Source organism: Caretta caretta, chromosome 2 (assembly GCF_965140235.1).
Source record: "Caretta caretta isolate rCarCar2 chromosome 2, rCarCar1.hap1, whole genome shotgun sequence".
NCBI lineage: Eukaryota > Metazoa > Chordata > Testudines > Cheloniidae > Caretta > Caretta caretta.
The window spans coordinates 71,206,955-71,226,535 of record NC_134207.1 but is presented as its reverse complement, the minus strand read 5'-3'; the positions used below and the strand labels follow the sequence as shown (position 1 = coordinate 71,226,535).

At 43.3% G+C, this 19,581-nt stretch overlaps 1 protein-coding gene across 2 annotated transcripts in view; it reads right to left on the bottom strand.

The window, feature by feature from the left end:
• The window catches only part of ALKAL1 (ALK and LTK ligand 1), a 52,338-nt gene extending 33,104 nt beyond the window's left edge, over positions 1–19,234 (bottom strand). Inside the window, exons 1-2 of one of the 2 annotated variants that reach the window (XM_075124729.1) lie at positions 18,993–19,234; positions 16,824–17,180 (exon numbers count right to left, since the gene is read on the bottom strand). In XM_075124729.1, coding sequence (XP_074980830.1) covers positions 16,824–17,169 — 346 coding nt within the window. In that variant the 5' untranslated portion in view covers positions 17,170–17,180; positions 18,993–19,234. Of the gene's footprint in view, positions 1–16,823; positions 17,493–18,992 lie in introns of those variants that run through there. The other variant, XM_048840649.2, reaches the window with a different exon arrangement.
• Positions 19,235–19,581: the final 347 nt, after the last annotated feature.

Below are 19,581 nucleotides of genomic sequence, written 5' to 3'. Positions count from 1 at the left end.
TGCTTTTGCACGTCAACCTTCCTGAATGTTTGCACTGGCTTCCAGTTTACCCCAATATCATATTCAAACTCCTTATCCTCACCTATTGCACCCTATATATCATTTCTTTTCTACTCTGCTTCGTGTGTCCTATGTTCTGCCACTTCCACTTGCATTAATGCTCCCTTTGGACAAAATATAGTTTTGGCATAAATAAGTGTGATTGCACTTGCTTATGCCAGGACTGAGTTTGGCCCTGTGTCCCTTCTCCCACAATGGTTTCTGTACCTTTATCATCCTGCTCCCTGTTCATAAAAGTTTCTGTGACCATACGCAACCATTATCTATCTATGGTGGGTGGGATTTTCAAAAGTACTATGAGATTTAAGAGCACAAGCCCCATTAACATGTACCATTTGTACTTGCTGAGGCACTTACACACTTTTGAGAATCCCACACAGTATTTCTAATGCAACTACTACTGTAGTACTCAAAAACCATGATATCAAACAACCTCATTCTCTGCCTGAAAATCCCTCCAGAAAACTCACTTCTTTCAGAAAGCTTTTCCCCATTGTCCTCCACCCTGTCAGCGCTGGCATTACCATATCCCAGACTGTGGGGGCGACACTAGGACCCAGAGTGTAGAAAATTGTGTCTGCTGCTGGTGCATATGTATTCTCTCTGCTCTAGATGGACAGAGATGGTGGAGTGCTGGAGGAAGGAGGGCATAAGCAACATATCAGGCAGGCAGGAGGAAAGGTGAGAGGGAATAACAGAAAGTAGCAGGAGCTGCAGGGAAAGAGAGGAGGAGGAGCCTCTTATGTACCTCTCTAGTACCCCCAGGAGCCTGGACTGACTAACACCAGCTTCTCAGGGAGCTTCCTGTTTCCTGCTGCTTCCATGAACCCATTGAGGAGAACAGGCAGTCAACTGAAGTAGTAGGAGCCAGTTAGGCCCTTAAGACACTGATATCTTCCAACACTCAGGCCCTGCTACCAGCCTGCTTATTTGTCCCCTTCAACTGAGTGTTGAGAGCCACTCTAGCTGGCAGAGAACAGCAGTCATGAGTGAAAGAAGAAAACACCCCTCTGGGGCATCATTCAGAAAAAACAAAGAAAGCAAAGGAAACTTTTCTATCTAAGCAGGAAGGAGCTCACCTGAGATACATAGACACAAATGGTCACAATGAGCCTTCCGGCCCCAGTGAGGATGTGAGTGGTGAGGAGATGCCTAATCTTCCAGTTAGTCAGAGTGCAGCTGACCTGGCAGCTACTGCAGCATCCATATCTCCATCTCTGATGTAACCATGCACATTCCTGAACAAAAGTGTAGATCAGATATGAGTGTGGTGGAGGTGCAAGAAACAGCTGCTGCTGAGTTTAGTTCCTTAAGTCTAGATGATCCAGGACAGTGGGCCCACTTGAGCAGTAGCCTTAGGGACTTTCTTGTACTGCATGGGCCACAGCAACTGAAAAACTTCATGTACCCCAAAGACAATAAAAATAGAAGTTTCCATCCAACACATTACTGGCGTGAAATCCCCAATGGTGACAAAGTGGAGAGGCAATGGCTTATGTACTCAAAAACCCAGAATGCTGCATACTGTTTTTGTTGCAAAGTCTTCTAGTCTATTGTTCCAGCCACATTGGATTCTACAGGAACAAAGGACTGGAAAAATCTGGCTAGAAATCTGGCATGCCATGAGAAGGCAGCAAATCACCAGAGAGCATTCCATAGGTGGAAAGAGCTTGAGATGAGACTAAGAGTAAAGTCCACCAGAGATGATCAGCATCAAGAGAAGATTGCATCAGAGTCTCTTTACTGGCAAAATGTTCTGAAAAGGCTCATTGCCATTTTGAGAATGCTTGCAACCCAAAACCTAGCACTGTGTGGCGCTTCAGATCAGCTGTATGTGCCAAACAATGGAAATTTCCTTAAAATTGTCGAGCTGACATCTGAGTTGGATGCTGTACTCCAGGAGCATCTAAGAAGAGTCACCACCCAAGAAATGTACACACACCACTACCTTGGAAAAACAATTCAAAATGAGATCATACAGTTACTGGCAACAAAAGTCAAACAGAAGATTGTGGCAGATCGGAAGTCAGCAAGATATTACTCTGTTATTCTGGACTGCACACTTGACATCAGCCATACGGAGCAAATGACTTTAATGGTGCGTTTTGTAACAACAACAACAGAACCTAGTGAAAATGTCCCTGCAATGGTGACTGTCAGAAAGCATTTTCTAGAATTTCTTGACATTGATGATACTACAGGAGCTGGTATGACAAATGTGCTCCTTAAAAAGCTGGAAGATACGGCAATTGCGATAGCTGACATGAGAGGTCAGGGTTACGATAATGGTGACAACATGAGAGGAAAGAACAGAGGAGTGCAGACACGGATCCCAGAATTAAACCCTCGAGCTTTTTTTGTCCCATGCAGTTCTCATTCATTGAACTTGGTGGTCAATGATGCAGCATCAGCTTCTAGTGAGGCTGCTGAATTTTTTAATGTAAGTCAAAGCATCTATGTTTTTTTTTCTGCATCAACTCATCAATGGCAAATTTTGAAGCAACATCTAGGAACATCCTCTCTGACACTGAAACCACTGAGTGCCACACGATGGGAAAGTCAAGTGGAGGAGATAAAGCCTATCAAACACCAAATTGGGAAGATAGATGATGCCATAGTTGCCATTATTTGGGATAATGCTATGACAGGAACTGTTTGTGGGAGAACAGTGCCAGAGGGAAATGGAATCACCAGAAACATAGATAACTTCAAATTTCTGTGTGGCTTAGTGTTGTGGCATGACATACTGTTGAAATAAATGTTGTAAGCAAGAGACTCAAAGCTGTAGCTCATGAAAGCTTATGCTCAAATAAATTTGTTAGTCTCTAAGGTGCCACAAGTACTCTTTTTTTTTTTGTGAAAGTTAAGTGTTACTTAAAATTTTTGAACAAGGCATTTTAAGTTGTTAGTTCTCCTTTATTGGGGTAGGTAGCAGAGCAGTACCATGAGAGGAGTAGAACAGGAAGAAGGCAGAATTGAGACCTTCCAAAGTTTTGGCCCAAGCAAGGGGGAATGCGGGCGTCATTTGAGCTCTCCGCTCAGGGGCCAAAATGTTGTGGGCCAGCCCTGTTGACCCTCATTCCAGACATAGTCCCAAACATTTAAAATTAATTTAAAACTAAATCCAAAGAATAATAAATTTATGTCCATAGATAGATTTTTTTATGTATATCAAGAATTAAAGGAATCCTAACAATGGCAGAGTCCATTACTAGATGGACATGTAGAATTCTATATTTGGAGAGAAAACTGTATTCATATCATATGATGATGATGAAATAGTTTCTGTTGGAATGGAAAGTAAGGATGATATTAAACAGCAGCTACTAAATTTAAACATTTTTAATTAGCAGGTCCAGATAACTTGCATCCAAGAGTTTTATAAAATCTAACCAAGGATCTCTCTGGACTGTTAATACTGATTTTCAGTAAGTTGTAATAAAGGGGAAGTTCCAGAGAACTGAAAGAAAGTTAATGATGTTCCAATGTTTTAAAAGGTAAATGGGATGACCCAGGTAAATACAACCCTGGTAGCCTGACATCGATTCCAGGAAAAATCATGTAATGGCTAATAAGTGACTTGATTAATAAAGAATTAAAGGAGAGTAAATAATAATGCCAATCAACATCATTTTATGGAAAACAGATCTTGTCAAACTAATTTCATATCATTTTTTGATGATGAGATTACAAGTTTGGTTGATAAAGGTTATAGTGCTGATATAATATACTTAGACTTTTGTAAAGGCATTTGACTTAGTACCACCTGACATCTTGATTAATAAACTAGAATGATACAAATTTAACATGGCATACATTAAATGAATTAAAAACTAGTGAAATGATAGGTCTCAAAATGTAATTATAAAGAGGGATTCATTGTCGATGGGCTGTGTTTTTAGAGGGGGTCTCAGGATGATAGGTGCCTGGCCCTATTTAACATCTTTATCAATGACTTGGAGGAAAAAAACATAAAATAATCACGGATAAAATTTTCAGATAATGCATAGATTCAGGGGGACCTGGTAAATACTGAAAAGGACAGGTCACTGATACACAGCAATCTGGATATCTTGGATAAGCTGACTGCAAGAAAACAGTATGTGTTTCAGTATGGCCAATGTAAAGTTATATTTTTTCATACAAAGAATGCTGGCCATAAGTACAGGATGGAGGAGACTCTATCCTGGGAAGCAGGGACCCTGAAAAAAATGTGAAGGTCATGGTAGATAATCAGCTGAAAATGAGCTCCAAGTGTGATTCTGTGGCCAAAAGAACGAATGTGATCCTTGGATATATAAGCAGGGGAATATCAACTAGGCATAGAAAGAGTAGGTTTCCTCTGTATCTTCCACTGGTACAACCACTGCTGGAAATCTGTGTCCATTCTGGTATCCACAATTCAACAAGGATGCTGATAAATTAGAGAGGGTTCAGAGATGAGTCACAAGGATGATTAAAGGGTTGGAAAACATGCCTTATAGTGAAAGATTCAAAGAGCTCAATCTATTCATTTTATCAAAGAGAAGGTTAAGGGTTGATTTGATCCTAGTCTATAAGTACCAACACAAGGAACAAATATTTGATAATGCACTCTTCAGTGTAGCAGAAAAAGATATAACACAATCCAAGGAAGGAAACTGAAGCTAGACAAATTCAGACTAGAAATAAAGGTGCAAATTTTTAACAGTGAAGATACTTAACCATTGGAACAACCATGCCTGGATTAACCAATGTCTGTTTAGTGCACTTGCACAGGATTTGGGTGGGTGGTGCTGTGACCTGGAACACAGGGACTCAGAGCCGCTCAGGTTTGACCTAGCTGCCCCTCAGTCATGACGAGGGGGAAGCCAGGCCTAATTTGAATGAAGGTGGGCAGCCCACAATTTCCAGAGTGCATAGCCCAAATATCCTTTAATCTGGCACTAGGAACAATTTATCAAAGGTTGTGTTGAATTCTCCATCAAAGGAAAATTTTAAATCAAGATTGGATGTTTCTCTAAATTATATGTTCTAGTCCAAGCACAGCTGTTAGACTTGAAGCCAGAATTAACAGAGACAAGTCTTGTGGCCTGTGTTATACAGAAGGTCAGACTAGATGCTCACAGTAGTCCCTTCTCGCCTTAAAAATCTATGGGGGTGTGTACCACTTTGTTTGGTGGTGTGTACTGTACATACTCATACTGCCCCTCTAGCATGGGTATAAATAGCAGTGTAAACAGTGAGGCGTGGCTTAGACAAGTAAAGACATGCCTGAAGAAAGTGGATGTGTATTGAAGTACATCCCCTAAATGATGTTCTACTCACCCAAACTGTTCCTCCCCACCTACAATGATGTTTTAGCAGTGTAGTGTCCAGCTGGATCCCCACGGCTGGAGCCTTTCCCTGGAAAAGACTCAGGAAGTGGCGAAAGGCTCTGGCGGGGCGGGGGGCTGCTCCCCGCTGCTGGAGTCCTTCCCTGCCACAGTAACAGACTCCAGCAATGGGAAAGGCTTTGCCAACAGCTGAAGCCTTCCCCCGTCTCAAGGCAAAACTCCAGCAGCTCTCCACTGCGGCAGGGAAAGATTCCACTGCAGGAGCCTTTCCTTCACTTCAGGGGAATACTTGAGCAGGGGGAAAAGGCTCAGCCTTTCCCTGCTATCTCTCCCCCACCAGCACCTTTTCTCATCCCAGTGAATAGCTCCAGCAACAGGGAGCTGCAGAAGCCTTTTCCCACTGCCTTGCCTCTGCCAGAGCCTTTCACAGCGTCCACACTGCTGTCTGTAGCTACATGTACTCTACATGCCACTGTATAGATGCCTATATAACAATAAACATATCCCATAGTCTTACCCTATTGTAACCCTTGTTCATCCATACCATCACCCACCACCTTTGACTCATTGCTGTGCCCCTGCTGGGTTAACAAGTAATTGGATAATAATACAGAATAAAATAAATAGCTTATTGATTCATGTCAGTCAATAGTTTGGTCACAGTCTCACTACCAAGCTAGGCTGAGTCACATTGCTGGCATAGAGGTAAAAATGCACATCCCATTATTGATCCTGTGGACCATCCAGTCCTCGTCACAGATTATTCTGAAGCTAATTTATGTTACCTGTTATTTGCTTACTTCTATTTTGGGTAAAATCTTGGCCCTATTAAAGTCCATGGGAATTTTGCCATTGATTTCAATGGAGCCAAAATTTAACCCATTATTCATTGGGGCTCATTTGTCATGCTAAATATACTTATACAATACAAACAGGATTCCAGAAAGCATCAGAAGATTTTCCCTTGTTTAGTAATGGAGACATCACTGTTTTTTGTTGTTGTTTTTAAGCCTTTCCTAATACCCAGCATCCAAAGAGGGCTCCTGGCTGTAAATTGCTCAAAGGCAGGGGCCTCTCTGCAGCCCAGATTTAAGTGTTTATCTCTCAGAGAGGGATGGAGCTTAGCATATACCCCTCTGGTTGGCAACTCCCATTGGCTAGCTTTGGCAGCTTCCTGACAAGCACGCTGACTTTTGTGAATCACAGTCTGGCATCTCTCTCTTCTCCTTCATTCTACAGGGAGCCTAGGCACCTAATTCAGCTTGGTGAATCATAATATGCTCCTGTGATTTTCTAGGCACCTAAACATTAGGTGCTGTGACTCTGAGTCACAATGCCTAACTTCTTTCGTGTATCCAGGCCTGAAGTGCTGAGCAGAGCCTGCACTGGGCATAAGAAGACTAAACAATTCCTTAGAGCCCTGAGCAGCTCAAGGGGGTCCCCAATTAATTATTAGTATGTGTTGTATGTGAGGGCCTCCAAAAATATTCCTGCTTAGGGCCCCCCCTGGGCACTGGTGCTGAGCACCTTACTGGGTCAGGCCCCTACTAATATTAATAAGATTTTTTTTAAGTTACTCACCTCTCAAAACTTGAACATCTAAAGCATTAAACTGTATACAAATTGCTTTAAACAACTACATGAATATTATATATTTATTATGCTGATTCTAAATTTGCATAAGGTAAAAATACTGTAATGAGCAATTTTTTAAAAATATTTTTACAAATTTAAAATATAATCTGATCAGAAGACAACATGGTTGATTAATTTACAGTTAAAAGTAACATATTTTATGGTGGATCCTTAGAGCATATTGTGTGAACTCATGATTCCAGTTCACTGTGAATTTATTACTGATCACATGTTTATGGTTAAACAAATCATGCTAGTAAGGTGTTTTTATTTGTCTCCCTTTACTTAGGTCTTACATTGAATTATTCTGTAGGTTCTTCAGGGCATGGATAGTGGAAAGATTCTTGACTGTATCCAAACTCTGCACAGATGCAGTGTGGGGGATTGCCGATACAGCGCCATTTACAGCTCTTTGAGCCTCACCTACACAGACCCAGCTCAAGTTTCAGCTGTGGGGTATAGCTCTAACTTACACATTTGGGGTCCTTATGCCCAAGAGGTATCAGGCTTAGTAGAGTGCTATTCTACCACACTCCCTCTCCACTCAGCCACCCCCTTCATCCTTTTCTACAGTGGGAGTGGGTAGGACAGCTGTTACAGGAGGTGGCTGATCTGCATCTGCCAGGTTTCCATCAGTGGGTGAGTTCCCCTGCACGAGGGGGTCCTCCACTGGCCCTGTTTGGCCATGTTAAGTCAATTTGTGGACCTAGCAGACCAGTGAAACCAGCCCACTGTCAATTTATATGGTTGTACAATACCTAGCACAGGCCCTTGACCCTGATTGGGCCCTTTGGATGTTACTGGAATACAGTAAATAAGAAGTCCATGAGAAAGCACGGAAAAGAGGAAATCCCATACTGACAGCTATCACCTTGCATCGGACCAAATCCCATGAAATCCCAGTACATGGTGAGCCAGAAGAATTTGAAATGTCAGCTGTATTGTACTAAGAGCAAAATAGGATTTCAAGAAAACTGGGCCTGAGCTACAAAACCACTACACCTAGCGGGGAGTAGCTAATGCACAAATGGGTATTCGTAACACAGTCTGTAATCACACCCATAATGCCTTCATAACCATTAAAAGGGGTGAGCCCAATATCTGTCAGCATTTACTTATAGGATGGGGCAAACCATCTTTAATCAGGGTAACAGAAGAAGAGCTGCTAGAGTGGTATATAAAGCGAGTCACAAAAGGGAAAGAGACATGAACTCAGCAAAAACACTGCCTCGTGCAAAATATGTGAGCACCCATCCAGGTTACAGATTGGGGAGAAGTTTGCAAAGCCATCTATGGAGGCCTGGGTGCATAGTTTTTAATAATTTTAATCCTTCATGCAGCACTGAATATCTCAGCCCAGACGGTAAAAGTTAGGCTTCTAAGTCTTTATCTAGATTCCTAAGTAAGTGACCTGATTTTCAAAAGTGCTGAGCACCCAGCTGTTTTCATTGAAGTGCTCAGGATTTTTGATCATATCACTTCATTAGATCCCTAGATATGGATTAGGAACCTAACCTTAGGCCCCTATTTTTTAAAATCTTGGCCTAAACCAGTGGTCCCCAAACTTTTTAAGCCACACCCACCCTTGCCCCTAATATAATCTGTCTGTGCACTCCTCCAGCAGCTGTGGTTGGGAGCCATGGCCAGGAGCGGGGCTGGGGGCTGAGGCCAGGACTAGAGCCAGGGCCAGGAGCTTAGGCTGGGGGCAGGACCGAAGGGGAGCTGGGGGAAGAGCGGAGCTGGGTGGCACTTCCCCACCCTCCCGCCCCCCGGGAGTTGGCCTGGATCCTTCCACACACCCCTGAACATTCCTCTGTGCACCCCTAGGATGGGGATTGCCCCACAGTTTGCGGACCACTGGCCTTAAAGGTCACACAAGGTGGGGTTTTGAAAACACCTAAGTGGATTAGAAGCACAATTCTTACTGAATTTCAATGGGACTTGTATTCCTAAATCACTTAGGTGTTTTTCAACATCCTGTGAAATATGTCCTGTCTGGCTTTCATTTGTAAAAAAAATATGCAAGAGTCACTGGAACTTATCTAATAATTTTTATTTGATGGATTTCATTATATTTTAAAACTCAATATATTTGTACTTTTAATTGTTCACACAGTAGCTGGGACAGTGGCCTGTAGGCTTGACCCCATCCAGTATGGGTTTGAGAACTGCTGGCAAATCATAGGTTGTAATAGCTGTCCACATGTGAGTCCATATCCCTTTACAGCATGTCAAACCCTGTTTGGCAGGCACACACATAGTGATTTCAAAATGTAAGTGTGATACTGTGCACAATAATCCTGAGGGCAGAACCATCAGGTGAGAAACTGTAGCAGCACAATTGTAATCCACTGAGACCTCAGTAAATTCAATGACAACCCTAACTAACCCTTTAACACTTGCCCTGTGCTTGGGGCTCAGGGAACACATATTCCTATTCTGTGTGGAGATTATTTAAATTAAGAGCCAAGATAAAGATGACATTCTTATAAACTAGGGAAATGTGGTCTAGGATGAATTACTTTAAGGTAGGTGCATAACTAGTTGAAAAACCAAACTCAAATAGTAGTTATCAATGGTGTTCTGTCAGACTGGGAGGGTGTATCTAGTGGGGTCCTGCCAGGATCAGTGCTATTCAATATGTTCATTAATGACTTAGATTGGGGATCGGCAACCTTTGGCACGTGGCCCATCAGGGAAATCTGCTGGTGGGCTGGCACGGTTTAATTGCAGCGTCCGCAGGTTCAACCGATCGCAGCTCCCACTGGCCACGGTTTGCCGTTCCAGGCCAATGGGGGCTGTGGGAAGCAGCGCGGGCCGAGGGATGTGCTGGCCGCCACTTCCCGCAGTCCCCATTGGCCTGGAATGGCGAACCGCGGCCAGTGGGAGCTGCAATTGGCCGAACCTGCGGACTCTGCAGGTAAACAAACCATCCCGGCCCACCAGCGGATTTCTCTGATGGGCCTCTTGCCAAAGGTTGCTGATCCCTTACTTAAATAATGAAGTGTAGAGAATGCTTAAAAAATTTGCAGATGATACCAAACTAGACAGGATTGCAGCGATTTTGGAGGACAGGATTAGAAATCAAAAAATCTTGACAAATTTTGGAGAATTAGTCAGAAGTCAATGCAGGCAAGTGCAAAGAACTTACTTAGGAAGGAAAAAATCTGATGCACTACTACAAAATGAGGAATAACTGGTTGTAATATCACTGAAAAGGATCAGGGGTTTTGGTGGACCACAAACTGAATGTGAGTCAACAAGATGATGCAATTGTGAGAAAGGGTAATATCATTTTGGGCTGTATTAACAGGACTGTTTTATGTAACACACAGGAGGTAATTGTCCCACTCTACTTGGTTCTGGTGAGGCCTCATCTGGAGTACTGTGTCCAATTCTGAGTGCCACACTTTAGGAAAGATGTGGACAAATTGAAAAAAAGAGTCCAGAGGAAAAATTGATAAGAGCTTTAGAAAACTTGAACTATGATGAAAAATTTAAAAAACTGGGCATGTTTGAGGTGGACCTGATAACAGTCTTCAAATATGTTAAGGTTGTTATAAAGAGGACTGGGATCAGTTGTTCTCCACATCCACTGAAGGTAGGACAAGCTATAATGGGCTTAATATGCATCAAGGGAGATTTAGGTTAGATATTAGGAAAAACCTTCTAGCTATAAAAGGGTAGTTAAACTCTAGAATAGGCTTCCAAAGGAGGTTGTAGAATCCCCATCAGTTGAGGATTTTAAGAACAGATTGGACAAAAACCTATCATAGATGGTCTATGTTTACTTGATCCTGCCTCAGCACAGGGGGCTGGACTTGATGACTTCTCAAGGTCCCTTCTAGCCCTACATTTCTATGATTTGATGTCAGTAATAATACAAAGTAACATTTCATCTGGTAGGAAAGGGTGGGTCTAAAATGGCTCCTGAACAGGTGGAGGGGACAGACTGAGATCACAGAGGTTCGTTCCAGGGAGGGGAGTTGAGACAGAGAAACAGGGTGTCAGATAAAGGAACAAAATGAAATAAAACAATAATAATAGCACTGATACAGGTTGAATTTGGTCTGCCATCACATTGTTCATGGCTTGGATGTTCTACCCCTTCCCCTACCCTTTGTCTGTCTTGCCTATTTCATTTGTAAGCTCTTCAGGGCAAGAACCACCCTCTATCCATTGTTTGTACAGTACCTAGCACAATGGAGCGCCATTCTTGGTTGGCTCTTAGGCACTACCATAATAAACACGATATTATTAGATTCCCCTCAAAACAGAAGAAAACACAAAGAGCTAGTTGAATTGCAAAGCACATGGTATAACCCTGTGCTAAATATAATCTTCCTTCCAAAATAACTATACAAAATACACATTAGCCATTATAAAATAATAGCGAACTGTGAACTAACTGAAACCTGATAATCCTACAAACACTGTCCAGAAATTCTGCTGAAATAGCTCTTGATAATTACTTCAACAAGAAGATAATCAGAAGAGCTAAACATGCTATGGTTTCTTTACTCCATAAGAATTAATTTGTTGTCTATTAGCTACTAGATTTTGAATACACACACAATTATAATTTTGCTTACCTATCAATTTATTTCCTTCAAAACAGCAAAACTACTAATCCTTAATCATGGATTAAGTGGCTGGAAGCAGCTCACAGAAGGACTTGCTCACCAACCTTCCAATAAAAATGATTGACTCACAAATTGTAGATTTGGAACCACAAGATTAACTAAAAGAAAAGGAGTACTTGTGGCACCTTAGAGACGAACAAATTTATTTGAGCATAAGCTTTTGTGAGCTACAGCTCACTTCATCGGATGCATCCGATGAAGTGAGCTGTAGCTCACGAAAGCTTATGCTCAAATAAATTTGTTCGTCTCTAAGGTGCCACAAGTACTCCTTTTCTTTTTGCGAATACAGACTAACACGGCTGCTACTCTGAAACCTAAGATTAACTAAGGAAGTCAAATAAAAATATTTGACTTCTTAACTTAATAAAGTAGAATTACTTATAAAGTGGCTCCATCTGTTACTTTAGCTGATCTTTAGGGGTGGTTCTGTCTGGTGAACATGTTATTCTGGAGAATGGAAAATTTCGATTAACTGTTATTTCCTTTTCTCCCAATATCCAGAAATCTTTACTTTCACACTATAAGTAGGAAAAGGTTATTTCAAAATTGAAAATAATAATAAATAATAATAATTAATAGAAGGCATAGGCACTGCCTGGAATATCCCATGTGCATCATGACAGAACATACTTTTTAATTTCCTATTATTTTTATAATAATTAGCAAGTTTCTATTCTTCATCAGCCTCAGTTCTGTTCTCCATTACATCATTTAAAATCTGAAGTTGTCTGTTGAATTTACACTGGTGTAACTGAGAACAGAACCTGGCTTTGTGGCCTAATATCCTGGAAAAAAATCAACTAATATCTTTTAAAATAATGTCCTGTCATAACAAAGGCAAAATTTGACCTATCTAGCTGTTGTGAATTTAGATGACTCTTTCTTCTACAAAAAGCAAGAATAGTGAATACATACAGTCTTTTAATTTTTAGGACTACTTTAGCATGTAGGATACACCAAAGCTGTCCTGTTTTGAAGAAAGTATTTGGATAAAAGGCAGCTAAGAAATTCTCATGAAATTAATGAAATGTTTATGTTTACCCCAACATTCAATTAGAAGATAACCTGAGGACCACCTTATCTTTGTGGAAAATACTGCTTTAATTTTCAGATGAAAAGGCTGAATTGAAAACTCATGTACTCAGAGTAATGATGATTAGGAAGCCACAGTTACATATAGGGAAGGGAGAAAATTTCAATCATGGTTCAAAAAGGAGGGACCCATAAAAACTTTTCAAAGCAAAAAATACGCTTCTTAATATGACGAGTTGTCAGCCTTATAGAGGCTCAAAATATGGATGATTTAATTGGGGATTGGTCCTGCTTTGAGCAGGGGGTTGGACTAGATGACCTCCTGAGGTCCCTTCCAACCCTGATATTCTATGATTCTATGTTGCAGTAGCAAATTTAACTCCATTAGGGATAACACTCTTCAAAGGAACAACGTGTCTTTTTAGTCATATTCTAGAAGAAATCCTAGCAGAAGATTGTCTTTTGTTTGCTAGATATTACTTTGTCTGAATACCCCTCTGGGAATAGATTCTCACTTTCCTTAATCAAAATTACAAGTGTAACTTGGAAGGATCTGGGCGATGGATGTTCCTGTGACTTGGGTTCTGAGTAGAGAGAGAGAAAGTGATGATGAAGCTGACATCTTCACTGGATCTGGAAATAATGGTCTCCATGCACAATATGAGATGATTTAGTATAATCTAAGACCTCTTTTTCCAAATTTATTAAATGGCTCCTAGCAGAAAAGGGAAAGGAAGGACATATAAAATAGGTGTTTCTCCTACTGTTCCATAGCTCCATGTACCTTTTGTTTTTGAAAGAAGAAACAAAAAGGGGTACTGAATTGTCATTTGACACAAAATGATCATTTTCAAAAATGAACATAAGAGTGATGATCCAAATAAGGAGTTCTGCCTGAGTCCTGAGCTGATTGAACCAGCCTTCTGACTGAGAAATCCCTTTATCAATCCAGTTCAATAGACACTTTATGACCATCTGAAACAAAAGTTGTCACCATGCCATTGACATAAATGAAAAGAGTTGATGAACTAAGTCCAGTTCCAAGTAGATGGGTGACCACCTCAAAAACCTCAGCCATAAAAACAGGTGCTAATTGGCACCCTTGCTGTCTATTGTGTCAGTAAATCAGAAGCTGAATAAGCATGAAAATTTCTAAACTCTAGAGAAGCTCTCTCTAGATCAGGGAGGAAGCTTACTTGGTGGTTAACCATGTTGTACCTGTTCTATGGATAACTGGAGGTCTGTAGTTTCCAAGGTTATCAGTTCTGCATTCTTCACAAGCACCACATTCTCTAAAACTAAGTCTTTAAAGAGAAAGAAACCATGCTGTGTGAACTGCACTCAAAAGTATTTCTCTGTCTATCAGAAAAGATTCTAAAAAATAGAGATTTATATGGGTAATGAAGAGTCACCGTTACATTAGATATGATATAAATATTGTATATGCTTATAACTTTTATATTTTAATGCATAAGAAACTTCCTCTATGATAGGTATTGTATAATTATGTCTTCCTTTAAAGCATCTGATATTAGCAACTGTTAGTGACAGGATACAGAATTTGATGGCCCACTAGTCTTTTCCAGTATGTCAATACCTATGTTCCCTGCTATCACCCTTCTTGTCAGCACATGAATCTGTGGGGATATTGTCTGAACATGTTTTCTAGTAGACTTTTTCATAACTACCAGGGTTAGTCTGGCTGCTCTCAGCGCTAAAAGGTTTATCCTTCTTTTGCATCTATCATGCTTTTTTTTAAAAAAAAAAATATTTTTTTAAATAGCACTCCCCAGCCTGAGGATTTCTATCCATAGACGAGGGGGTGAAATTATTCTGTCCTTCTACCATCCAGTCATGAGCATAAATTACTTATGGTGGAACTTGGTCAAGCATCCTGCATGTTGCCTTGGAAAGGGGACCAGTGAAAAATCAGACATATTTGCAGTTGTCTCACATGTAGTCCAAGCCAGGATAGTGATAGATCATGCATCCTGGGCACCTCTCTTTTCAGGAAACTGGTGGTCTAAGCACTGGAGGAAACTCTGGCAGGTTCATTAAGGATACTCTCCTTTCTGGGACTGTATTCACTAATTACATCTTCCTGCCCCTTTGAAAAGTAGAAGTCGAGAACTATGTATAGAAGAGGCATAAGTACAATACTGAAGGGCCAAACTTTATTTGTTTTTGCCATGTCAACTTTTCTAATGTGTCTTTTCCTCAACATCATCAGGAGGAAACAGCAGTGAGCCTGATGGAAAACGCCAGTGGGCTACAGCTGGGATACATTCACGCTTTAATCTACTTTTTGTAAATCTTATAATGCTACCTTCATACAAAAATACCACTATTGTAGAATGTACATAGCCTAACCATACATAGACAAAAGACTGTGTGGTACACTTATCTATTAAAGAATTCTGCTAACTATTCACTGTAACTCAGTGTATTGGCATCATCAGTGGATACAAGATGTTATCATCACAATAAGACCTCAGTACCTGATCTGTGTTGATCAACACAATTGACTTTTGTGCCCAAACCCACAATTCATTCCCCTGCCATACTTCATTGTTTAATGGTACCAACGTTTCTGACCTACTCTGAGCTTCTTCACACAAAAAGAAGGAAACTTAAACTGCATATCCCCCACGCAGACTCATGAAAGTGGCTAACATTTAATTAATATCTGGACCAAATGGTGCTGTCAGTGTCAATAAAACTGAAGACATCTTGAATTAATAAATCCAGAGCTAAATGTAACACCAGTTATTTTCTCTGTGCTTAATTCTAGGAAGAATACAACTGCCAGCGCAGAATGTGGGTAGGAATTCGTTTTCCTGCGAATTGTTTCTGTGCTGACCCAAGGAGAGAACAAGTCAATGTAGTCAATGTAAATGTGAAAAGCGAAGGGCTTAATTTAAAACAACTACTCAGTAGTTTTGTTTTTGCAAAAAAGTATGAAGCTCGATTTTTGCAGCCAAAGTGACAATCACATGGCACCAGTAAACTCGATTGCCCCTCTCACACCTCCGGATAAGGACCACATGATTTGGTAAGTTTGGTGTAACTTTATCCTCCCCCCTACACACACACACACACACACCGAGACAAGCTGAACTGCTAGTTTGGGGAATGGAGCCAAAGCGGAGGCGGCAGGATAACAAATCGCTTCCTATATTTGTTTGCTAGTTGTCTTTGCGTCTGCCCCGGGAGGGACGCAAAGGCAGAAACAAATCCAGGGGCTGCCGAGAGTAGAGCCGCCTGGAAACGAGGGCGATTGATAAAGAAGCCCCTGTTCTGCAAGAGCCTCTCGTGCTGCCGCGGCTCACCCCCGCCCCCAGCGGCTCTCCCTACCCCGGCGCTTTCCGCCGCTGCAGCCCGTCATCTGACTTCCTGCGGTGTGTAAGGGAGAGGGACAGCGGCTCACGGGTAAACGCAGGCTCTTAGCCTCGGGAGACCTGCAGCACTTAAAGGCTAACAAGGCACCCGAGGACCTGAAAGCGAGTGGGAATCGCCTAGGTAGAAACTTTTAAGGACAGGGTGGGGAAAGTTCTGCAGTTCATACGGGCAGCAGCATCCAATCCCGCGGCATCGGGCCACGCGCTCGGCTCCAGTCAAAACATCCGCGCGCTGCTCCTGCTCCTGCCTGCACCGAAAGTTTGCAGCTTTCGCGCCGCGGTGGCTGCAACGGGAGCCGAGCAGCAGCGACAAGGACACTGGGGCAAAGGGGGAAGGAAGAAGAGAAGCAGATTTCTGCTTTTGTATTTCTACAAGGCTCAGGCAGGGATCCCCGTGAAAGCGGCAGATCTCAGACCAGCCAGGATGACGGTCAGCTTGGCTCCTGCTGGCTCTAAAGCCATCAGCACGTCCCGCTCCCGCAGATAGAAGGGCAGGGTCGAAATACAGATCCCCACGGAGCACAAGACAACGCGCGTGATTACCCTCGGGGGAGCAGGGGAGACGCGCCCTTCCTCCCAGCCTAGGTCTGACAAGTACCGCAGCTGCTGAGGACAAGTTCCCTCCGCCAGGCCAGGGATGGGGAGAGAGGCTGAGCGGTTAGTGACTGAAACCCGTCCCCCGCCTGCTGGGCTCCGGGGTGCGGAGGGGAAAGGAGGGGGGAAAGGGACGCTGCTCTTACCTACGTGCCTGGAGCTGGTGAAGAGCCGGGGCACCTGCCCCCCTGCTCGCTCCCTGGAGGCGGAGGAGGAGGAGGTCACCCGGGGGTCTTGGTCCACAGCTGCGGAGTAGAGGGCGCTGCCGCTGTAGCGCCGGGAGATCACCCTGTCCCCCCTTGGAGAGGGGTGGAGCGGGTGGCTCTCGCTGTCCCCGATAGCTTGCAAGAGGAGATTGAGCAGAGTCCTCCTGTCCCCTCCTGGCGCCTCCAGGTCCCTGCTGCTGCCCTCGACCCCCGGCGGCGCAGGGGCTGAAGTGAGCAGCAGGAAGAAGATGGCAGGCAGAGCGTGACATCTCTTTGCCCCTCGCATCTCTCTGGCTCCTGGGAGAAGAGAGAGCAGAGCACGGTTAGCTCCTGGCCATGCCCGCACCCAGCCCTCTCCTCATGCTGGGGCCGGCTCCTGTCCCACTGGGTGGGGAAAGCGAGCGAATCCAATGGGGCTGACTGAGCCGGCTGCAGGGCGCGGGGGAAGAAGAGCGCTGCTGGGACCAGGCTGGCTGGAGCGCCGCGGAGGCGCGTGTCACTGGGCGCGCAGGGGAGCCGGCTGGGCGCAAGGGCGCTGGGCTCAGCGCACCCCCTCTCCTCTCGCGCCCCTATCTCCAAGTGCGCGCTGCCGGGCTGGGGACCTTGCTAGTGCCAGTCCCGCTGCGCTCGGGGCGGTGGGGGGCGGCGGGGGAGGAGGAGGGGTCTCGGGATTGCCTGGCCCCGCCACACTTCCCCGCCCACCGCGCCAAGCGCTGCAGTTTCATCTCAGACCCCGGATCCCTTTAGGACACATTTATAGACACGGATTAGGACAAGGGTATTAACCAAGCAGCACATATTACAATCCAGGGCTTTATTGGGGGATTTGCCTGGCTTTCTTCTCCCAGTGTGATCACTCTTGAGGCTTTAGTCATTCAGCGGAATCACAGCCAGTTTTAACTTTCAGCTGGACACAAATAACCGAGACAGAGGCGTTTCTTTTAATGGGGAAGGAGGGAGAAATCTTCCCAGGACTTGTAAACCATAGAACTAGAAATCCCCACACTACTCTGGCATTGCCGTGGAGTCTCATACTGATATTCATTATATAAAATACCCTTTCTCGGTCTCTCCCCTTAGAATGACAGTTTCCCCCCGTTCTGGTTAAGGGCTTGCCTTTCATCTCTGGTTTCAGAGTAGCAGCCGTCTTAGTCTGTATCCGTACAAAGAAAAGGAGTACTTGTGGCACCTTAGAGACTAACCAATTTATTAGAGCATAAGCTTTCGTGAGATGCATCCAATGAAGTGAGCTGTAGCTCACCAAAGCTTATGCTCTAATAAATTTGTTAGTCTCTAAGGTGTCACAAGTCCTCCTTTCCTTTCATCTCTGGGAATCTACTAGGCACTTTCATTGACCAAACTCCTGGCATTCGGGGAGGAGGGGGGGGTAAGGGACTTGGCTAGGTGACTGGTAAGAGAATTTAGGCGCTTTATTGTTCCATGTAGCCCGTGTTCTGATACGAATACATTTTAAAAGTCCAAACCTCTAATTTGCTTTACTATATCAGGGTGAGAGCTCAACGCCCTCCACGCGAGCACATTACACACGTGTGGATACTACAGCCAAGATACTTCCATAAGTATTTTAGGAAAACGGATGCTGGGGTGTTTCATTATTTTGGACCGGAGACAAATATGAAAGGCTGTTTAAAAGGCAAACACAATAACGACGGGCTGAGACTCCTAGCAGAGAGCTTAATACATTTAAGTAAGCTACTCTAAATATAGCAAACAATTAGGATTATGAAAGGGGGGGATAATTCGGTTATTTACAAACCGATTTATGTTTGCATCGCTTCCAACTCCCTTTTGTCAAAAGAGTTAAAAAGATCTCACAGCAAGCGAACTGCCTCCAAAATGGTTCAGGTTTCCAGCCCTCCCCCGGCAGCTATTGCATATGACTAGCTCTGGGAATGAATTAGGAACAGATTTAGCCTTTCATTCATTGATGCGGCGAGCGGATCCTGATTATTCTAAGTGGTGACAATACCCGTGGAATAATTAAAGAAATCGCTAAACCCCAGCCACCACATCTTGATTACAAAGAGAATTGCAGCAGCCTGGCAAAATGTGTCTCTCTCTAAACAGAGAACAAGGGGGAGCGCTTACCTTGAAGTAGAATCAAATTTTGCTCAATTCTGGTATCTCTAAGTTGCTAAGAGACTTTCCTTCTTCTTCCTCCAAGTGCAGACTTACTTCTTTGGTAAGGGAGTGAATGGGGAGCGATCGGTTCGAAACCCAAAACAGCAGGATGCGCATTTAGCAGCCATTCACCTGTCTTATATAGTTCACTGTCGGCGTATTCATTTGAGTACTATCGACTGTAGGTGGGTGGCAGTCAATGAAGACCTCTTTGCTAATCATTCTTCTGCTCAGCGAAAGTGTTTCTGACAAACTTCCTCCTCCCTTTTCGTCCCCCAGTGGATAGAAATTGAAAGCCATCAGTTGAAGTGGCTCGGATCTATTTGTGAAACTAGATTTTTTCTGTGGATTAGGAAATGCTTGCTCATAAACCTACACGTATAAGAGAGGAGAACACTTTTGAACGTAGTGGAATTCCCTTGTACAACTATTAATTCATCGGGAGAAAGTAAAATTAATTGAACTCATATTGTTGAATGGAGAGGAAAAAGAAGCCATCAGAAAAGAACAGTGTGTATAAATTGCACACACCCAGGTTTGTCATGGTTGAAAGTGG